General features: G+C 38.6%; 2 protein-coding genes across 7 annotated transcripts in view; one reads left to right on the forward strand and one right to left on the reverse strand.

Annotated features, from left to right (window-relative positions):
* dcun1d3 (defective in cullin neddylation 1 domain containing 3) overlaps positions 1-2,604 on the reverse strand; it is a 44,656-nt gene extending 42,052 nt beyond the window's left edge. For 3 of the 5 annotated variants that reach the window (XM_063059108.1, XM_063059107.1, XM_063059109.1), the window contains exon 1: positions 2,176-2,543. The gene's annotated coding sequence lies outside the window, so the exon portion shown is untranslated. Of the gene's footprint in view, positions 1-2,175 lie in introns of all 5 variants that reach the window. The other 2 variants (XM_063059111.1, XM_063059110.1) reach the window with 2 other exon arrangements.
* A 240-nt stretch (positions 2,605-2,844) lies between these two features.
* On the forward strand, positions 2,845-21,255 carry lyrm1 (LYR motif containing 1). Of its 2 annotated transcripts, none has more exons than XM_063059114.1 (6): positions 2,845-2,999; positions 13,287-13,445; positions 15,001-15,061; positions 15,155-15,186; positions 16,808-16,948; positions 21,102-21,255. In XM_063059114.1, the coding sequence occupies exons 2-5, from the start codon at positions 13,287-13,289 to the stop codon at positions 16,919-16,921; spliced, it is 366 nt and encodes a 121-aa protein (XP_062915184.1). In that variant the 5' UTR covers positions 2,845-2,999; the 3' UTR covers positions 16,922-16,948; positions 21,102-21,255. The 2 variants fall into 2 exon arrangements, with proteins under 2 accessions (XP_062915184.1, XP_062915185.1); XM_063059115.1 differs by lacking the exon at positions 21,102-21,255 and adding an exon at positions 20,402-20,501.
* Positions 21,256-21,274: the final 19 nt, after the last annotated feature.

The following is a 21,274-nucleotide window of genomic DNA, read 5'->3' on the forward strand; positions in this document are numbered from 1 at the left end:
CAATGAGATTGAAGTCTGACTTACAGGCAAAATTAAGTCACTGCTAGCCTAACTGACTTTAGCAATTTTCTACTTAAAATATAGTACAGATATAACTGTTGCATTTTCCATCTTTGTTCCCACTGGGTTCTTTATACTCATCATTAGATTATGGGTACAGGTATTCTCAGTAGTTTATCAGTGTTCACTTATAATATTCATTCCTTGCATGTCCTATTATTTCAAAGAAAGCTCTAGTTACAAGCTAGAGCTCTATATTTTCTTGGTATACATTACCATTTCTATTGTAATTAAATACATCAATATTAGTCCTTAATCAAACTAAATATTTATCATAAATTATATGCAACATTAAAATACATACAATTACTTTTTCCAAATACAAACAGATGGTCATTCTGAATGCATTGAAAGCAATTCTTTTCACCGCCGTGCCAGGCACTAGCTACAACATGGATCAGTTACATTCTATTTTTTTTCATCTGTGAAATATCCTCAATTTACAGAACACATAACAGGAAATGTTTCAGACATCAAATCAGCATCCCAGCAATGAACTGGCAAAAATTTAATTAAAAATCAAAAGTCATCAGGACTGGTATTGAGATGAGATCAGTGAAACTGAGTTTGGTCAAGTGACTTTCTTAATTTTAAAGTAGATTAATTAACATAAAAGTTTTTGAATATATTTACTGACATTCCTGTCTGAGCTCATAAAAGATGTGGCAGAATGCAAGTGATTCACGTCAATTTCTTCTGATCACGGAAGCCTGGAAGCGTTGGAAAGAAACCATCTTCCCTGTCCCCAAAGCCGGATCATTTCTCAAGTGGGAATCAATATTCAAATAAAAGTTGAGACTGGAACAATCCAAAAAAGAGGAAATGCACTAATACGGCTAGTTACACATGTTCTGGTAGTAAAATAATAGCCTAATCCAATTATGCTACAGTCCAAAAACATTCAGGATATTTTACTGAAATCTGAACTTGCTGCAAAAGTAAAATCATAGAAATTTTTCCACAAAGTTCTTTGTTTACATATTAATTTTAAATATTACAGCTTAAATACCCATAGATATTTAAAATTAATTTGTTCATCATATAACCTCAACCATGGCTCACAGGTAATTTGGGCTTGTCTCAACATGTTTTCAATTGGGCATTTCAATGCAGTTCTGAGAGCATTCCTGCTTTACTATCAGTAGTGATTCTTTTAAAACAAGATGTACTATCTTCTAAAGAAAATCAAAGAGGGGGAAAGTGTCCTAGAGATTTAAGCCAATATTTATCCCTCATATGACACCACAAAAACAGAAAATGTGGTTATTATTATATTGAAGGTACTGTTGAGCACAAACTGAGTGTCACAATCTGTTCAATAATATGCTCACAAAAAGATCTGGGCATTGTAAAATTATGAAAACCATTTCATTTTTGTTTTTAAATGGCAGGAAATCACTTACAATTTCTACAAACATATTGACTTAATGCATGAACACAAGCTCCTCAGTTTTAGCTTACTTTAAAAATAAAAATAATTTCATAACAATAGTTTTATTTTTATAATTATAACATATATATCATTGGGAGCAGTTGATAAATCCAGAAGCACAAAACTCTCAGCAGTAGAACAGGTGCAGCCAGATAACATTATATTCTCAACAAACAACTCAATGAGTTTCTCTTCACGATTAGCAGCTTTTTAGAATTAAGTGATCTCATATAGGATGACTGGTTATATCTACAATGGATCACAATCATAAATTAACCTACCAAAAATAAATAAGAACCACCTCCTTAATAAATCATTTTCCTTTCTGGCTTCCCATTTAGAACTTTTCAAAAAATAGCAAGATCACGGTTCCAAATCGTTCTGTATCTTTGAACGTTAATTTTATTTAGGAAAGAAATGGCACAGGTCTGTCGCTTTTTCAATTCCCATGACATTAGGAAAAACATTAACTCAGGTTCTTACTATAGGACACAATCCAAATTTAAATACCCAGTACTCGGGGGAAAAGTTGTCTGATAGACCTTAAACAAAATTGTATAACAGCTGGGTTGTTCTTAGAGTTAACTTCGACAGACTTGGATTAATTGCTAACAACTGTCATCGTTACCACTCTATTTAATTTCGGCAAGTATTATATCTGAAAAAGCGAAAAAAAAACTTACAATATGACCGCAATCAAGTCGCCATTCCGTTTAGCAGGAGAATGGACAAAACACAGATGCTGCTGAGTTTTAGCGGCGTTCGGGGTTAGAGTCAGAGATTGTACGCAGTCACTGGAACAACGACGGGCTTCCCTTCGCCCACTTTGGTTGCCCCAGAGAGAGCAAAACCAGCAGTAGGCCTTCTTACGACATCATGGTGATAAACCCGATACTTTTAGAGACATGCCTCTCAAACCGCCATTAACAGATAGGAAAACTACGATTTCAGGAAATGTATGGATGAAAACACCCACCGTTCCGCAGATAATTTAAGGAGACAGAAACTTCCCCTCATCACTTCCTACTGCGCCGGGCACCAGCTTTTCGCCTGCGCATTACCTCATCAAACCTTGTGGTCAGATCAACAGTGACGCAGGACGTAGGCGGCGCTGGTCCTGGGGAAAGGAAAGTGAAAACAGACAACCTCGTTTTTCAGCGACGCGGGACATCAGGGACGTGCGCGTACCCGAGCTCGTAATCGCCGCCGTGCGCGGTCGTCACCCCCACCCCTTCATTCGGGGACTGCTGTCATTTTCGGCGCTAAGTGGAGTGTGGGGGTTGGGTGCGCACGGGAGCGGCGCTCGAGTTTAAACGGTTGCTAGGGGGCATTAACGCATGCGCCGTCTCCCCCCCCCCAACCAACACTCCGCCTGGGTGGAGCAGCGTGTGAACGCGGCGCTCGAGCTGAACCGGTTGCCGGGGCGGGGGGGGCATTAACGCATGCGCTGTCCCCCCCCCCGGCCGTGCCTGGGTGGAGCAGCGTGTGAGCGCGGTGCTCTGGGCAGGTGGGTGTTGTTCCGGGTCCTTTGCTTCTTAAACGTGGTTCCTCATGCTGAATATCTCTCCCCAGCATCTCCTCTGATACGCCAGGCAAATAAAACAGACCAAAGCAGCATTATTTGGGAGGTCACTGTCCCAGGAAATCAGCGGAACGCAAATGTCTGTTTTCAAAAGGACGTGATACTCCACCTTTACTTCGAAATGCAGATAAACGGGCAGTGTATTCTAAGATTCGGTGGCTTTGTTAAAATAACCAAGTACGCCTCTGTTGGAGGCATATTCTTAAAGGTCAGGAACATTTTGATAAATGCTCATTACAGGGGAAGGTCTCTGCTCTGAGTCACTGGAAATGATTATTTCCTGGTATTGATTAGGCGGAACTTTACAAGCTACTGCGGGGAAGTTGCGTAATAACGCCCAATGAATTCGTATGGTTGACTCGGGATACAAATCTCAGCTTAAAATGCGTGTTTCTGTACATATGTGACGATAAAATTTGAGTTCGGACTCGGGGATATGGCGAAAGTGCAGTAGTGGGTATTCAGTCACCGTATCAGAGAGCTTGCACGTTTTCCTCTACATAAAACTTGTGAACTTGAAGGTTAACGGTGGAGGAAGGGTGAAACAAAAGAGAACAGTAGAATACAGAGCTGAAGGAGGCCACTTCAATATCGGAGTGATTATATCTAAATCACTCTTTAACCTCTTTATATAACCATGTAGCTTATGGGATGTGTGTTCATCCAGATACTTTTAAATGCTGCCTTTTTTTGCAGTTCAGAAACTTAACTTCCAGATTCTCACTACCTTCCAATAAATATTGTAGATCCTCCTCCTAACAACCATATCTTAAATCTGTGCTTCCTGGGTATAATTTCTGTTTGAAGTCTACAATAGTTCAGAGTATCCAGATTTATGTACTCAATAGCATATGTGTACAGTATGGAGTAATTTGGTTTATTTTACAGGCAGGTTTTTTTTACTGTGATTACATCTACAAAGCCTATTTTAGTATTAATGACAATTTATGTTAATGTACTGAAATATTTCTCGTCGATCTACATTCAAGTTCAAGTCACTTTTATTGTCATTTCAACCATAACTGCAGATACAGTACACAGTAAAAATGAAACAACGTTCCTCCAGGACCATGGTGTTACATGAAACAACACAAAACTACACTAGACTACCTGAAACAGCACAAAACTACATCAGACTACATAAATCAGCACAAAACTACATTAGACTACAGACCTATGCAGGACGACATAAAGTGCACAAAACAGTGTAAGACAGTGCAATAATTAATAAGACAATAGGCACAGTAAAGGACAAATTACAATATAATAATGATGTAAATGTAAACAATGTTTTAGCAGAAATTGAGAAAGAAATGAGCAAAAATTGCAAAGGGAGTGGAGTGTTCAGTTGACTGTGTGTATGGGTGTGTAGGCTGGTATCAGACTAGACTCTGGAAATTGAGGAGTCTAATGGCTTGGGGGAAGAAACTTGTTACACAGTCTGGTTGTGAGAGCCCAAATGCTTCGGTACCAGATGGCAGAGGGAGAAGAGTTTGTATGAGGGGTGCGTGGGGTCCTTCACAATGCTGTTAGCTTTGCAGATGCAGCGTGTGGTGTAAATGTCTGTAATGACAGGAAGAGAGACCCTGATGATCCCTTCAGCTGACCTCACTATCCGCTGCAGGGTCTTGCAATCCGAGACGGTGCAATTTCCGAACCAGGCAGTAATGCAGCTGCTCAGGATACTCTCAATTCATCCTCTGTAGAATGTGGTGAGGATGGGAGGTGGTGGAAGATGGACTTTTCTCAGCCTTCGCAGAAAGTAGAGATGCTGCTGGGCTTTCTTGGCTATGGAGCTCATGTTGAGGGACCAGGTGAGATTCTCCGCCTGGTGAACACTAAGAAATTTGGTGCTCTTAACGATCTCTACAGAGGAGCCGTCGATGTCCAGCAGAGAGTGGTCCGTTGATGTTCAGCGGAGAGTGGTTGCTCCGTGCTCTCCTGAAGTCAACAACCATCTCTTTTGTTGTGTTATCGGTGAACCTGATGATGTAATTCGAGCTGTGTGTTGCAGCACAGGCGTGGGTCGGTAGAGTGAACAGTAGTGGACTGAGCACACATCTCTGGGGTGCCCCCGTGCTCAGTGTGGTGGTGTTGGAGATGCTGCTTCCGATCCGGACTGACTGAGGTCTCCCAGTCAGGAAGTCTAGAATCCAGTTGCAGAGGGAGGTGTTCAGGCCCAGCAGGCTCAGCTTTCCAATCAGGTGCTGAGGAATGATTGTGTTCAATGCTGAACTGAAATCTATGAACAGTATTCGAACATACTTGTCTTTTTCGTCCAGGTGGGTGAGGGCCAGGTGGAGGGTGGTGACGATGGCATCATCTGTTGAACGGTTGGGACGGTATGAGAACTGCAGGGGCTCCAGTGAGGGGGGCAGCAGGGTCTTGATGTGCCTCATGACGAGCCTCTCGAAACACTTCATGATGACGTGAGTGCAACGGGACGTTAGTCGTTGAGGCAGGACACTGACGACTTCTTCAGCATGGGGACAATGGTGGTGGCCTTAAAGCACGTTGGAACGACGGCGCTGCTCAGAAAGATGTTGAAGATGTCAGTGAGAACATCTGCCAGCTGGTCTGCACAACCTCTGAGCATTCTGCCAGGAATATTGTCTGGTCCAGCAGCCTTCCGTGGGTTGACCCTGCATAGAGTTTTCCTCACATCAGCCATGGTAAGACACAGCTCACTTGCCTTTTCTCTTGGCGTTATAAAATGTTTCAATTTGATTCACAGGAAGGCACAACAAACAGCCTGTGGTTCCGACAAAACGATTTGATCCTTCATGTCCTGCCTTTGTGGAGGCTGCAAGTTGTCCCTGTGACCGTGTGATGTTCTCCAGGTGTTATGGTTTCTTTGCACCACAAGGGTGTGTGGGTTGAATCAGGATTATTATAACTGACGTGTCTGAAATTTGTTGTTTAGTAGTAGCAACATTGTGCAAGACAAAAAATACTATGTTACAATTAAAATAAATAATGCAAAAGAGGAATGGACTGTTCTGAAATCTGATGGCAGAGGGGAAGATGATGTTCCTTAAACACTGTGTGTCGGTCTTTTTCCCACTCCACCCCCACTTCCCTTCCTTGCTGATGGTTTAATGAGAAAAGGGCATTCCTGAATGGTGAGGGCCTTTGATGGGTGTTGCTTTCTTTAGACATCGCCTTTTGAAGATGTCTTGATGGTGAGGAAGCGTTTGCCCTTGATTAAGTTGGCTGAATCTGCAGCCCTCTGCAGCCTCTTGTGATCTTGTATCTATCTTCACACAAAGAGTAATATTACTGACTTAAAGGTTGTCTGTAGGTTCTGGAAATTAGCAAGCCTTATTCTCCAATATATATTACATATAATCCTGTTCTTCCATTATAAATTATATTCTGCTCCTCCAAAACTAATGACTTAGTTGGTTCATTGCTTTTGCTGCATCATTGGATGATCGACAAATAACAGTATTCAGATCAGCAGAATAACAGTTGTATAACTCATAAGCAGTAGCTTTCATTGTCCTTCATTTACAGCTGGTTGTTTCAGAACAGCTGATTTGATCCACTGGCTGTGGAAATGGCTTGGATCTGCTTGGGGTTGCTTTTGCAGCTTGTCCTATGCCATAGGTTCACCCAGTTAAAAGCTTGTTTTTAGTTATGCCTGGAGATATTCTCTGATGCACTTCTGGATTACTTGCTGAACTAGTGTTGATTCTCTTTCTTGTTAGTAATGATAGAGTGAATGATGTGGTAGGCATCAGATACATCAGATTTCTTCCATAAAACCCTGGATATATCTATCCATGCTCAAATATTTCAAGAAAAAATGTAAAAACATGATGCGTGTATTAATCGTTAAGGCAAGGTTCATTTATTGTTCTTTCCCTTTGCCTAGCAAGCTAAATCAGCATGTGTCTACCCACCACCTGTATTTTTTCCTGTTCCTTTCTCAAACACAATTTCTAGCTTTTTCTGCCTAATGTTGCCCGTTTCATCAGTCCTTTTCTATTCTTTAAAGTGGAGGTTGAGAGGTTCTATTTCTTTACTCCCATCACACAAAACTGGCTATCCCATTTCCAATGATAGATGACTTTTAAAATGGTTATCTCCCCTCTGCTGATATCTTGCAACTTCTAGTTTGACAATTTCAACTAATTTCTGCACTGCTGCAGGATTGGACCAACAGAGTCAAAAAGTGGTATTCTCCATTTATCCCTCTTTATATCACTGCCTTAAACATTTCTCTCCCAAAACGCTTTCCCTCTTCATTTTGCTTCAAGGCCTTTGTTTATAAAAAGCATTGCGAGTATTGTTACTCAGGAGCTGGTGTTGGTGCCACTTTTTTCACATTGTCTTTCAATGGTTTGGATGTTGGAATTGATGGCTTTGTGGCTATGTTTGCACAGGATATGAAGATAGATGGAGGGGCAGAAAATGTTGAGGAAGCAAGGAATCTGCAGAAGGACTTGGATACATTGGGGGAATGGACAAAGAAGTGGCATTAGGTGAAATAGTGTCGAGAAGTGTTTGGTCATGCACTTTGCTAGAAGGAACAAAGGTCAAATTTCATAGGTGCAAGGGGACCTAAGGGATAACTTGCAGGTCAAGTTGGAGGTAAGGAAGGCAAATGCAAAGTTATCACTAATTTCAACAGGACTATAGTAAATAAGCAACGATGTAATGCTGAGGCTTTATAAGGCATTGGTCCGACCATACTTGGAAAATTGTGAGCAATTTTGGGCCCCTTTTTTAAAAAAACAGGATGTATTGGTATTGGAGAGGGTATAGAGGAGGTTCATGAGAATGATCCTGGGAATAAAAGGGTTAGTGTGTGCGGAACATTTGATGGCTCTGGGCCTGTACTCTGTGGAATTTAGAAGAATGCGAGAAGTCTCATTGAAACCTATCAAACAGTGCAAGGTAGATAAAGTGAATATGGAGAAGATGTTCCCTTTAGTGGGAGAGTCTAAGACCAGAGGGCACACCCTCTGAATACAAGGGTGTCCCTTTAGAACAGAGATGAGGAATTTCTTTAGCCAGAGAGTGTTGAATCTGTAGATTTCATTGCCACAGATGGCAGTGGAGGCCAAGTCACTGGATGTCTTTAAAGTGGAGGTTGAGAGATTCATGAACATCAAAGGTTATGAGAAGAAGGCAGGCAAATGGGGTTTGGAGGGATAATAAATCAGTCATGATTGAATGGCTGAACATACTCAATGGGCCGAATAGTCTGATTCTGCTCCTTTGTCTTGTGGTCTTATTAAAACGTTCCTTTATTTAGTCATCTCTATTTTTTGTTTCTTAAGTGTTAGAGGCTGATTTGTTAATGGAAGAAGTTGGAACCAGGTTAATAAATCTCAAGATTCAGTGCCTTGGTAATAGAGAGACCTACATTTCTACAAAGCATTCCCAATTAGGTAACACAGAAATATAATAAAAAGGATGAGGAGAAAACACATCATTTTAATGATTGTAATAATTGATAACTCTTAATTGATCAGAACTATTATCCCATATCCTGATAGTTCTTGTCAAATAGTCACTATGATAAACAGATCAGCATAATTCCTCAGATGTAAGCAAAACAGTAATGTTTGCTTCTGTGCTTATTGTATGTATTTTTGAAATAAGTGCTTCTCCTTATGTTCTATTTTTAAAAGTTTTACTTTATAAGGTTGTACAACTTTAGAAGTACATGTTGTAGGCAATTTGGCCTTTTGCCGATTTTTTTCTTTCCATTCAGTAAGATCGTAGCTGATCTTTTACTTCAATATCTCTGCATTAATCCTATACCTCTACATTCACTTGATATCCAAAAATCTATCAATCTCAATATTGATGGACTCAGCAACTGAGTCTACACAGCTCTCTTGGGTTGGGATTACAAAGATTCATTACCCTGTGAGTCATTACTCTGTTCTGAATGGTCAATTCTTTATTTTTAAACTAGAATGCTTTGTTCTAGATATCGTTGACAAGGAAACATAATTCCTGTATCAATCTTGACAAGCCCACAAGAACTTTGTCAACAATCGATGGTATAGTTGCTAAATTTGTTGATGAAGCAAACAGGTTGTGAATTGTAGAGAGGCAATACAACATGTAGGCTACAGAAGAATGCAGAGAGGTTAATTGGGCAAAAGTCAGGCAACTGAAGTATAATGTAAAATTGCCTACTATGGCAGGAAAAATAAAATCATATAATCTAAATAGTGAGAGGTTGCAGAACGCCAGGCTGCAGAGAGATGTGGGTGAACATATTTGCAGCAAGTAATTAGCAATTATATTTACATGATTAGCACTTAATCAAATTAGATATTTACATCTTTTTGTATACAATTTTATTTAATATATGAATGCATTCATATATTAAATGAAATTGTATACAAAAAATATAAATATCTAATTAATTGCATTACAGATTTGTCATAACATTGTTCAATGGAGTCATCTATATGATTGCTAGATTGTTAAGAGGAGTGATTTCATTTACTTTGGAGTTTCTGTGAGCACCAGGAAAATTTCCTAGGATGTGGAAATACTGGAGTGTCGTGGCAGAATCCAACAATTTTTTTGGAACAGGGTCTTGAGTCTTAATTACCAGTGTAGAGTGCCCTCCTGCTTCGAAGTATCCACCGTTGTCCCTGTACCAGAAAAGACCAAGGTAACATGCCTGAATGACTAGTGTCCTGTCGCACTCACCTCAATAATAAGCAAATGCTTTGAGAGGCTGGTCAAGGATTACATCTGCAGCTTGCTACCACCCAAATTAGACCTGCTACAATTCGCCTACTGACACAACTGATCAACAGATGACGCAATAGCCACAGCTCTACACAGTCCTTACACATCTGGAAAAGAAGGATGCTTATGTGAGAATGCTGTTCTTGGACTACAGTTCCATAATTCCATCTAGGCTCGACAGGAAGCTCAGAGACCCCATCCTTGACCGTGCCTTGTGCAGCTGGTTCCTGGACTTCCTGTCAGATGGCAGGTGGCAAGAGTGGGCTGCCTCACCCCCACCCCTCTGACTGTCAATACAGGAGCCCCTCGGGGCTGTGTACCAAGCTCCTCCTTTACTCCCTGTATACTCATGACTGTGTCACCAACCACGGCTCTAATCTGCTAATTAAATTTGCTGATGACACTACATTGATTGGCCTTATCGCAAACAATAATGAGGTGGCCTGCAGGGAAGAAGTCATCTCTCTGACATACTGGTGTCAAGAAATCAGCCTCTCCCTCAATGTCGCAGAAAAACAAAGGAGCTGGTTGTGGATTACGGGAGGAATGGAGACAGGCTAATCCCTATTGACATCAATGGATCTGGGGTTGAGAGGGTAAACAGCTTCAAGTTCCTCGGCATCCAAATCACTGAGGACCTCACGTGGGCTGTACACACCAGCTATTTGGTGAAAAGGGCCCAACAGCACCTCTTTCACCTCAGATGGCTGAGGAAGTTTGATATGGGCCCCCAAATCCTAAGAATTTTCTACAGGGGCACAATTGAGAGCATCCTGACTGGCTGCCTTACTGCCTGGTGTGGAAACTGTACCTCTCTTAATCGCAGGACTCTGCAGAGAGTGGGGCGGACAGCTCAGCACATCTGTAGTTGTGAACTTCCCATGATTCAGGACATTTACAAAGACAGGTGTGAGAAAAGGGCCTGAAGGATCACTGGGGACCCGAGTCACCCCAGCCACAATCTATTCCAGCTGCTACCATCTAGGAAATGGTACTGCAGCATAAAAGCCAGGACCAACAGGCTCCAGGACAGCTTCTTCCACCAGGTCACCAGACTGATTAACTCATGTTGATCAGACTGTATTTCTATGTTACATTGACTATTCTGTTTATTATAAATTATTATAAATTACCATGATTGCACATTGCACATTTAGACGGAGACGTAATGTAAAGATTTTTACTCATCTATGTTACGGATGTAAGAAAAAAAGTCAAGTCAATTCAATTCAATAATTCAGTCTAGTTGGATAAAAGTTAGATTGCTCACCAGACTCATTAGCATTTTATCTTAATTGTTGAGATTCGGCAAGGACATGCCAGATTTCTTTGGTCTCCTGTGGAAGTGGATGTGTTGGTGAGCTTTCTTGGCCATGGGGCTAAATGGGCAGGCTATTGATGCTGTTCACACTTTGGAGCTTGAAGCTGTCAACTCACTTGACCTCAGCACCATAGGATCATGTGTACTAGCCCCTTCCTGAAATTAATGATCGGCTCTCTTATTTTGCTGCCATTGTGGGAAGCGTTGTTCACATGTCACCATGTCACTACACTCTCTTTTCCCCTGCTGTCATCCAACTCACTGTTTGAGATATGACTCACCAAACTGGTGTCATCTGTACACTTACAGATGGAATTAGAGCAGACTCTGGCCACACAGTTTCGAGTGTTTAGTGAGTAAAGTAAGGGGCTTAGGACACAGCCTTGTGGGGCACCGCTGTTGAGAATAATCATAGTGGAGGCATTGCTGACTATCCTTAATGATTGTGGTTTGTTAGTTAGGACATCAAAGATTCAATTGCAAAGAGAGATTTTGAGCCCTGAGTTTCTGAGTTTGAAGATGAGTTTGCTTGGAATTGTGGTCTTGAAGGCAGCTGTAGTCAATAAACAGTAGTCTGACATAGATGCCTTTGCTATCCGGATGTTCCAGAGATAATGGTAGGGCCAGGGAGATGGTAGGTGATTTGCAGTGGGTTGAGTTTGTCTGGGAGGCTAGAGTTTGTGTGCAGTGACCAGCCCCTCAAAGCACTTCAGGATGGTGGATGTCGGAGCTACCAGGCAGTAGTCATTAAGGCATGTTAGGAAGAAGTGAAGGAGAATCAAAATGACTGGTTTTCATCATTGCGATGGTGTGTCATAGAGTTTTGGAGGTAGTGTTGGTTGCTTGGGATGATTATCTGTAAAGATGGAAATAATGGATGAGCAGTATTTTGTAAGCCAAGTTGAAATTGGAGATTATAGTGGTTGATAACCTGAAGCAGAAAAACTTTGGATAATCAAAGCCATGGAAGCAATAGAATCAATGGCAAGAGAGCTTACGTTTTAACAGAAGCAACTTTGGCAGTTAGTAGTACAGGTGTAGTTGTGCTTCTGTGCAGTGAAATGTGACATGGGTGTTACCAACATATTTCTAGAAATCATGGGCTACAAATAGAGTTGGAGATTGGGAAGCTATAAATCCTGTAGAAGAGCAATGTGCACATTCCATTACTGATGAAAATTATTCATTGTGCTGAGCTTCATAAATTAAAGGATTGTGCAAATAAATTATGGGTATTTCGGTAATAATGCCAGCTCTCCTGGCATATGAAAATATAGTCTTTGTAGATCAAAGACTCTTGAAATACATTACCAAAATATATTATGCCTTGCCTTTTCAAGTTCTAAAATTTCACTTAACAAAATAGTTTCCAGGAGTGCTTCCCTTTAGTAAATTATCAAATGGCTGTACATATTCTTTTAATGAGGTAACTAATTAAAAATATTTTTTTTTAATTTGAATTTTGTCTTTTAAATTCTCTTGCATGTTGCAGCATTTGGAAATTATTTCATATGTATATTAACTACTTAAAAATGTTACTGCCTCCCCAAAGCCATGTGCAGAAAGTAAGAAATACTTGTTTAATTCTCTTGGAATGTTGTTTGTATTGTAATTGATTTGCCTACAAGCAGGTCATTTGGTACATCTGCTCTCTGCTAGTTTTTATGCTGTATGTTAATAAAGTAATAGCAATCCTTCAGATGTACCCACTATTCAAACTGTAGGTGATCTCAACTTTTTCTTCTGCAACTCTCATATTTCATCATTCCGTAAGTCTAATATCTGTAGTTCCCAGCTTTTATATTCTTAGCAACTGAGCATCTATACCTCTGGTTTAGAAAATTCCAAAGATTTATAAACCTTTGTATAAATGAAATTTCTCCATCTTGACCTAACTGACCTACTTTCTTCTGAAACTATTCATTAGATTTAGACTACTTATCCAGTAGCTGACAAGCAAGTTCTATCAGAATTTTACATATTTTAATTAGCCGGCCTTACTTTGACACCATTCTTTCAAGAATGATCCAAGGACCATTGCTGCATGATCTCAAAGCATGCATATCCTACCTCTCAACAATTACTGCGCAATTCCTTGTTCTACTTCAGGTAATGCAGCAGCGTAATCTTCTAAATAATGATTATAGATTTTTTCATTTGAACAGATGACAGCAGCAACCAGAAATGAAGTGCTTAGTCTTTATCGAAGAATCTTCAGAATAGCAAGAACATGGCAGGCGCTATCAGGTTTATCAGATGACACTTTGAAAGAAAAACAATACATCATTACCGAGGCCAAAACGTTATTTAGAAAAAATAGAAATGTAAGTTACAATGGTTTAATATTTAATTATTTTAGGGGGAACGTATGCTACTTAGGTGTATTTGAATAGGGTGCATTGCTGTTAGTGCATTTTTGATGGTAGAGAGTGGATGAGAGGAAAAATATTAATCAATTGTATTCTACTCCTAATGTTTGAAAATCTTTATTTAGCCACAGACACCAAAAGCAATCACTTAATTAATCATTAGCATAAAGTGTGACTTTTGTCTGTAATCTGTTAATCTGGGTCAAGGTAAATCATGTTTTAAATACTGAATCTTAAAATGGTTCCTAAACTGTGGCTCAAGAATATTGTGTTTATCCTGAGTGTTACTTGTAAAATGCAGCAAGTTAAGGTTGAATACTAAATCGATATGGCAACTGTTGTCAAAAATTACTTAGTACCTTGTCAGTGAGACATTTTAAAGTTTTACCTTGGAGCCTTATCTGACCAAAACTGAGATACTAATTAAGTAGATTGCATATGTCTTCACATGTTGTCAATGTAGAAGTGAAATAATCATCTTGGAAAGGATAAAAATAGTTACTAAATATTAGTCACCAAAGGTCAAAGCTCAACAAGTATGAATGAGGTGTATTCTCAATTAAGAAAAGTGAGAGGAAAAGTTGTAGAGACACTGACCACAGTCTTCTAATTCCCCTTAAATAGAGTGGCACTACAGTACAGCAGTTAAAGCAATCCGTTACAAAGCCAGCAAACACCAACTGAGGTTCAATTCCTACTGCTGTGTGTAAGGAGTTTGTATGTTCTCCCTATGACCGTGTGTAGTTCCTCTGTGTGCTCCAGTTTCCTCCCACATTCCCAAACAAAGGGGCATGTGCTTGGGGTTAGTGAGTCCGCGAGCCTGCTATGTTGGTGCCTGAAACGTAGCAACACTTGCGGACTGCCCCAATTCAATAAGTTTAGCAAGAGTAAGATGATAGCCTGTCTAATACAAGCTATAATGTCACTTCCTGGGAAAATGTCAGTGATGATGATAAAGATTTGAAATGTCCAACTGTTTTTAATATTTTCTTTTGATTGACAATTTGCATTCATGTAACAGCTGTAATATAGAAAAGCATTGCATGGGGTCCCACTGGAGCATAATCTTTGAAGAATATGCACTGAGCATTTGGAAATGAGCAACAAACCAAGTTTACAAAGTTAGCCTTTAAGATCGTAAACAACATATAAAAAGTTGCAGAGCTGTTTAGAAGAAAGTTGAAAATAATCCACCCCACCTTTGGGGTGTTTCTATTTAAGTTAAGATAGTATTAGATTACTTTTAATTTTTTGATGTAATGTCTTGAATGTGGACACAGATTCACTAGTAACTAAATATCCAGTTTTGATCTTTTGCATAAGGACTTGTAATTTGTAAACCAAATTACTTACAAATCAAAGATAATTCAAAGTGTCTTCAATGCAAGTTATGGTCAAAAATTTTCCTAATCCAAAACTGAACTTATCATTAAGGTTTAAAATGTGTAGATTTATGAAAGCATAAATTCTTTATCATTTCTCATTGCCTATTAATAAAATGCTTTTGCAGTTAACAGATGCAGAAGCAATTAAAAACTGCATAATGGAATGCCACACAAGGATAGAGATGGGTAAGGAAAATAATGTAAACGTTATTTAATATTTGAATAGTAAATTCTTAGGATAATGTGCCATCTAACATTGATCTTTGATTCCTTTCACAGGACTACATTATAGAATTCCTTATCCACGCCCTGTAAGTTATCATATTTACATTATACCTATATCCTGAAACAGGTTTGTTAAATAAATCAATGTGTTGAAGTAAATATGCTGAGTTGGGGTTTTAGCCTTTCATAAATATCTGCTCCATTGACTCTAGCTACGTACCCAAACTTAATTGCATGACCATCTTGGAAACTGTTCCTTCACTTGTCAAGGCTCCAGTTTCTGGAATTCCCATTTTGAATCGCTGTGCTGTATTTTCTGTGTTTTCTTTTGGTCACGTGTTATGTAATTCTTGGTATTTGTTTAACAATACTACTGTGAGGTATTATTTGCTGCCTTAAAGTTGCTGTGTAAATTGAAATGATTTTTAAATCAATATGTAATCCACTCAAACATTTGATTTAAAATAATTTAATAAAGAATATTTCATATTGCTGAAATTCTGATCATGTTACGTAGTGTAAAATGGGTCTGGAAATTTATTTTCAATACTGCAATTGATTGCATTGACTTGACAGGTAATGAAACTATTTCTAGTAATCTTTCATGACTAGAAATTCTTGATATGATTCATCTTGCACGCCTGGTGAGATTTGAGTCAAGCATTTATGAAATGACTCTCCAAGCAATGTTGCTTTTGGAGATTTTTAGGAGTTTAGACTTTAAGCTGCAATGTATGTGCAACTAAGGCTAGAACTCCAAATGTTGGTTACTTGGCTGGCGATGATTTGTTTATGGAGATAGCAGCATTCCCAGTGAGAATGAAATGTGAGTAATTCCTATGTCAGTCATGCTTAAGGTTTATTTAAGGAGATTAAGAAGATGAGAGGACAGGAAGGGAGGGTGATCGAGGAGGGAGGATTAGGAGAGTTTCGAGTCCAGCAAAGACCTTAGGCATTAATATGCTCTTTGACAATGTGTTCGTGCAGTTAGTGTGCTCAGATGTCTGTTTACATTTATCCATATCTAAATGACTCATCAGTCAATACACCTGATTCTCCATGGTCTTAGACAACCTTGCCATTGAATTAAAGGCCATGCTCTGTCAGGACTACGTGGTAGCTGATGTGCAATAGCGGCCCCACATTAAAAGAAATCACATATACCTGTTTCTGCAAACTGCCATTATAGAGGGAAAAGAATATTGCCATTAACCCCCCAAGAGACTTTTAAGGTTGTAGTAATTGCGAGTGACTTCACATTTTCTATTTTTCATACAAAGGAACTCCTCACGTTGTAGGAATTTGGGTCAAGAATTCTGCAGCCAACTCTTTCTGTTTAGGCTAATCAGAGTGTAATGTGAAAATTCAAAAATATATTTAGAAAAAAATTGCAGTTGGGTGCACTTTCGTTCACCAATTTTATATTTTTAATATTAGGAATTGAGAAAACATTAAAACCAAACTATACTCTACATACCTGAGATTGGGCTTTAATATTGATATCAGTTCTCAACTGATTGAGATTCTATGGAAGAGCACTGAATTTGCCCTTCAATTTCAAAATTTTTGTTCTTGCATACAGTGTGTCAGTCAAAATGACATTTTGAAGAGGGTACTGAAAACCTGTAAAGGTATTATTTATGAATTGAAATCACTAAGTGTAGTTTCATCTTGATTTGGATTTAACCTAGTAACATTTATTTACAGATACATTTACCCCCAATGGGACTTGCTGATAAAAAAGGACGCAAGTTTAGAACGCAAGAGAGGCTGAGGAAACTTGCCAAACCAGTGTATCTGCAGTCACATGATGAGATGTAACAGTAAAAAGTCAACATTTTATATCATGTAAATGGTTTATTACTTCATTATATATATTTTAATTTTATTGTGTAAATCCATAGGCTGTAGCAATCTATTTGAATTAGCAAGTAGCCTGTGCAATTACCTCAGAGCAGAATCTTTTTAACTTTGTCATTTGGTATATTGACCAATGTTCTCAATACATCTTGAAAAATAGAACATTCTCTTGTGCTTCATTATGGACTTTAAATCTTCATTTGAGGTTATTCTGATAAACGGAGTGAGAAAATCTGTGTTACGCTTCACACATAGATCAACTTCATAAATATGCCAGATTGCTTGGGGAAATAAAACTTTAAAGCGCAGACAACATCATAATGTAGGGTTTCCTGGAGGAACTTAGAGGGTTGAGCTCCTCTGCAAATTGTTGCTCCAGATTCCAACATTACAATCTCATTTGTCTACAATGTAGAGTTTGTTTCTTCCTTTGGGTCCTTAAATATTTTTGAGATGTGAGCATTTATTTCCTCAAATCATAATTGAAAGAGTGATGCTGAACTTCCATCTTAATGAGTCCCATGCTGCTCCCACAATTCCTTTGGTTGAGAGTTCCATGACTGATTCAACTACAATCTAACAATGGCCATATGTGCTTAAGCTGAAAGTATCATAATTCCTTGGACAAGGAATTAGTGTGTGTTCCCACACACTTCTGTCCTGCTTTTACATGGTATAGATCATGGGATGTGGAAGGTGGATGGTTATGAAAAAGGTCAGACAAAGTGTTGTAAGTTGTAATGCTGCAGAAAATTCAAATGATTGGCTTGTTTCATTATTGAAATACAGAATTTGGTTTGAGAGAAGATCCTGAAATCTCTGACATTATATTTTTTGCCTTTGGTGCAATTCAATAAGATTTGCTGAACTTGGTTGTTTTATGACTACTTGCAAATAAATTTCTTTGTATAGAATTTTGCATTTTGATATTGAACTAAATCAGTGGTTCCCAAAACTTTTTGGGTTGCTGCCCCTTGGTTCCCAGACCACATCCTCAGTGGCTCCCTCTCCCTTTCCGGCCATTATATAAAAATAAATAATTTTGATTTACAATGCACAGTGAAAGAAAATGGGAACTGCAAATTCATAGCAATGAAAAATAATTGCAAAAATTATTCAAATCTATTTAAGGCTGGAAATAAATTTATTTCATCGCAGTAAAATCAATTTTAGAGTGTGTGTTAGTCGTTCAACTATTTACTTCATTGCTTTGTCACCTTTCAATGATATGGATGGGCTTGGTGCAGTAATATTAGCTTTCCAACATCAGGGTGAATGTCATTCAGGAATCTCAGATCCCCACGTTCAGTAATTTGCAGTATGTTTCATTACTTTGAAAGAAGTTGGGCGACTGCACTGAAACTGTGCTCCATTACATATAATGTTGAAAGGCAATAAAGAACTTGACCTTTTCCCACAGGGCAGGATGGCATTCAGATTTTTTTTTAGCAATCTAAGGTTTTTATGATTTTTAAAATCTTGGCCTGAGTTAAGTCACTTTGGAATGAGATCAGTTCTTCCACCATCCCACCTGTTAATTCTTCATTACAAGTGTTCAGGAATAAATTTATTACCCAATCTGGAATTTGGTTTGAGAAAGATCCTGAAATCTGACATTTGTGAATAATTCTGACAAATAAGAGATGTCATTCCTAATATTCTTGAGTTGATGACTAAATGAAGCATTCAAGTCTTCAGAGAATTTTATCACAATTTCAAAAAGTGCATAAAAGTGTTTCAAGTGTTTAAGAGACTTCTGTGTACAACAGCAAACATTCAACTGTTCATCATTCTCAATTCAAAGCTCATGAAATAGTTGGGAATTGAGAGCATGGGACTTGATTTTATTGACTGCTGTGATAACAGTATATAATGATTTGTGCAGTTGATTACTTAGGGGTTTTTTTGCAATAAGATGTTGTCTGTAGATTACAAAGTCACTGGTAACTAATACAGCCTTTTTCAAGAAGGTAATAACTCCATGGTGGCATCTGTCATTGAATGTGCACCATCTGTTGCACAAGCAAGAATGTTGCTGAATGGAATGTCCTTCTCTTTGAAAAATTGCTGAAAACCCCGAAATATTGACTCCCCCCTTCATATTTGTTTCTAGTTCCCTTGCAAATAACAATTCTTGAACCATGTTTTTATCTTTTATTAAAAGAACATAACCAAGAAGCAAAGATTCATTGCCTGGCAAAGTTAACTCCTTCAATTGCAGAACAAATTGTTATCCTAAATATGTCGCACAATGTGTCTTCCACATTCTCAGACATATCATCTATTCCGAGTTCTCATTGAGCAGAAACGCATTAAGTAGTTGGTCTGATGACTTGTGCAAATCCGTACTCAGAACCTCCCTTACTGCTGACAGAATCAGTTCTTCTCCGATTGTATGGGTTTTCCAGATATAACAATAAAATGTTAAATGAAACATGCAAGCCATCATTCTTGTTGTGAAATGCTGGCAAACATGTTTTGAAGTTGTTTTTGTGTCTGGAAGTTTTCACTAAGTGACTGAAAGTATGCCACGTTCTTGTTTGCTTTATTAGAGTGTATTTTCTTCAAATGTTCAAAGAGTGTGGATGGTTTCATTTCCTCATTTAGGGGGATGGTTACTTTTTCACACAACAGACACATTGGCTGCTGTTGGTGGCTTGGTGCTGGTATAAATCCATATTTCAGATACTCCACACCAAACTCCACATTTTTTCATTCTGTCTGCTGCTATCATTTTCATAATATATTAATGACCACGCTCAGTTGCCTGTTGTTTAAGTCCAACCCCAAGCACTGCAATCAAAAGAGGGGCAAGTTTTGATTTAATCATAGTTCAGGTAAAATCTGACTCTGCCTGAAGGTACAACAAGATCTCGGTTGGGCCTTGGGCTAGAGAAATACGGTCAAGACCATCCGAAGGGCAAATTTTTAAATTTGCCCCATTGAAAGCCATACTCTAATTCACAGGAATTGCATCACTGCATGATTAGAATATGGGAATTGTACTAGCTAACACTACTATAGTAGTGAACAGCAATAATACGTGGGCTGGACCTGGAAACAAAAAATTTCTTCAGTCCAGGTTTCTTGTATGCCAAATACAGAAATGTCACATGGCTTTTCAACAACTATAACACACTTTGAGCAAAGTTTTAAGAGAACAGTAGGTTAGCAAGGGAGGAGGTAATTATGTGATCATTGTAATTAATTATGAGGCACTGAGGATAAAATGCTTATAAGCAATTCATTTAAATTAAGTCTGTATTCCCTCAGTCGCCCACCGTGTTGCTAAGCGACCCCCCCCCACCACCCCCTTTATCTTTATTGCCCCCTTAGAGACTCCCAAAACCCCCGGGGGATGATACCACCCACTTTAATAACCACTGAACTAAAGGAACTAATAAATTTTCAATCACCAGTTTCAGAATATTTTGATTTCAGAACCTAACCTATCATTGATCAAAGACAAATGCCATGAGTATTTTATGGATTAAGAGTGGTTCCAGTCAGAGATCTTTGTCACCTTCATCGACGCATACAGGTAATGTAGCATTGTGACATGGTAACAGGTGTATTGCAGCTCATCGGCAGTACCTTTCATCTTTGTAATATATTTCAGATTTGCTGTTGACTGATCAAAAATACATCTGCACTGTCACTACTCTCCTGCTGAACAGTACAACATGATGTGTCTTGCTGCATTTCTATGATTAGTATATCTTTTGTGGCCAAACTGATGTTCTTTCTAGGTGTCAATTAGAGTGAGTAAATTAATGTGACTGGCAAAATTTCAACTTTGAAAATTGTCCTGCTTAAGTAAAAATATGGGTGGGATAGATAAAAAGGCTGGTACATGTTATTATTGCCTTCCAGCCTGGCTACATATAACTTTAAATCTACATGTTCCCTATTCTAAACAAATTCTTTGAGTCTGGACTTAGAGTAATATAATCACTCTTCTGAGCTTGTTGAATGGGGGTGGGGAGGTAGTATTGCAGAATGATCAGGGACACAAATACTGATTTATGTTAGTGATAGATGCTGAAATAATTCTTAATTTACAGATAGCCACAAATTGAAAACATTCATCTTCCTAACATAATTTACTGTGTATGCATTAAAATACTCATTTCCTTTGCAGAAGAGGCCAGACAATGGAAAATAATTGATTAGTCATCACCTGCAAGATGTGCGTCTATTTTGTGAAGAAATCGTATGTCCAGTTTGAGCAAAATATGTTAAAATTAGCAACAGCTGGTGTGTTTTGAGTTATTCCTTTTTATTGTTTTGTTCACAAAATATTAAATGTTTATT

This window comes from Mobula hypostoma, chromosome 9 (assembly GCF_963921235.1).
Source record: "Mobula hypostoma chromosome 9, sMobHyp1.1, whole genome shotgun sequence".
Classification (NCBI taxonomy): Eukaryota; Metazoa; Chordata; class Chondrichthyes; order Myliobatiformes; family Myliobatidae; genus Mobula; species Mobula hypostoma.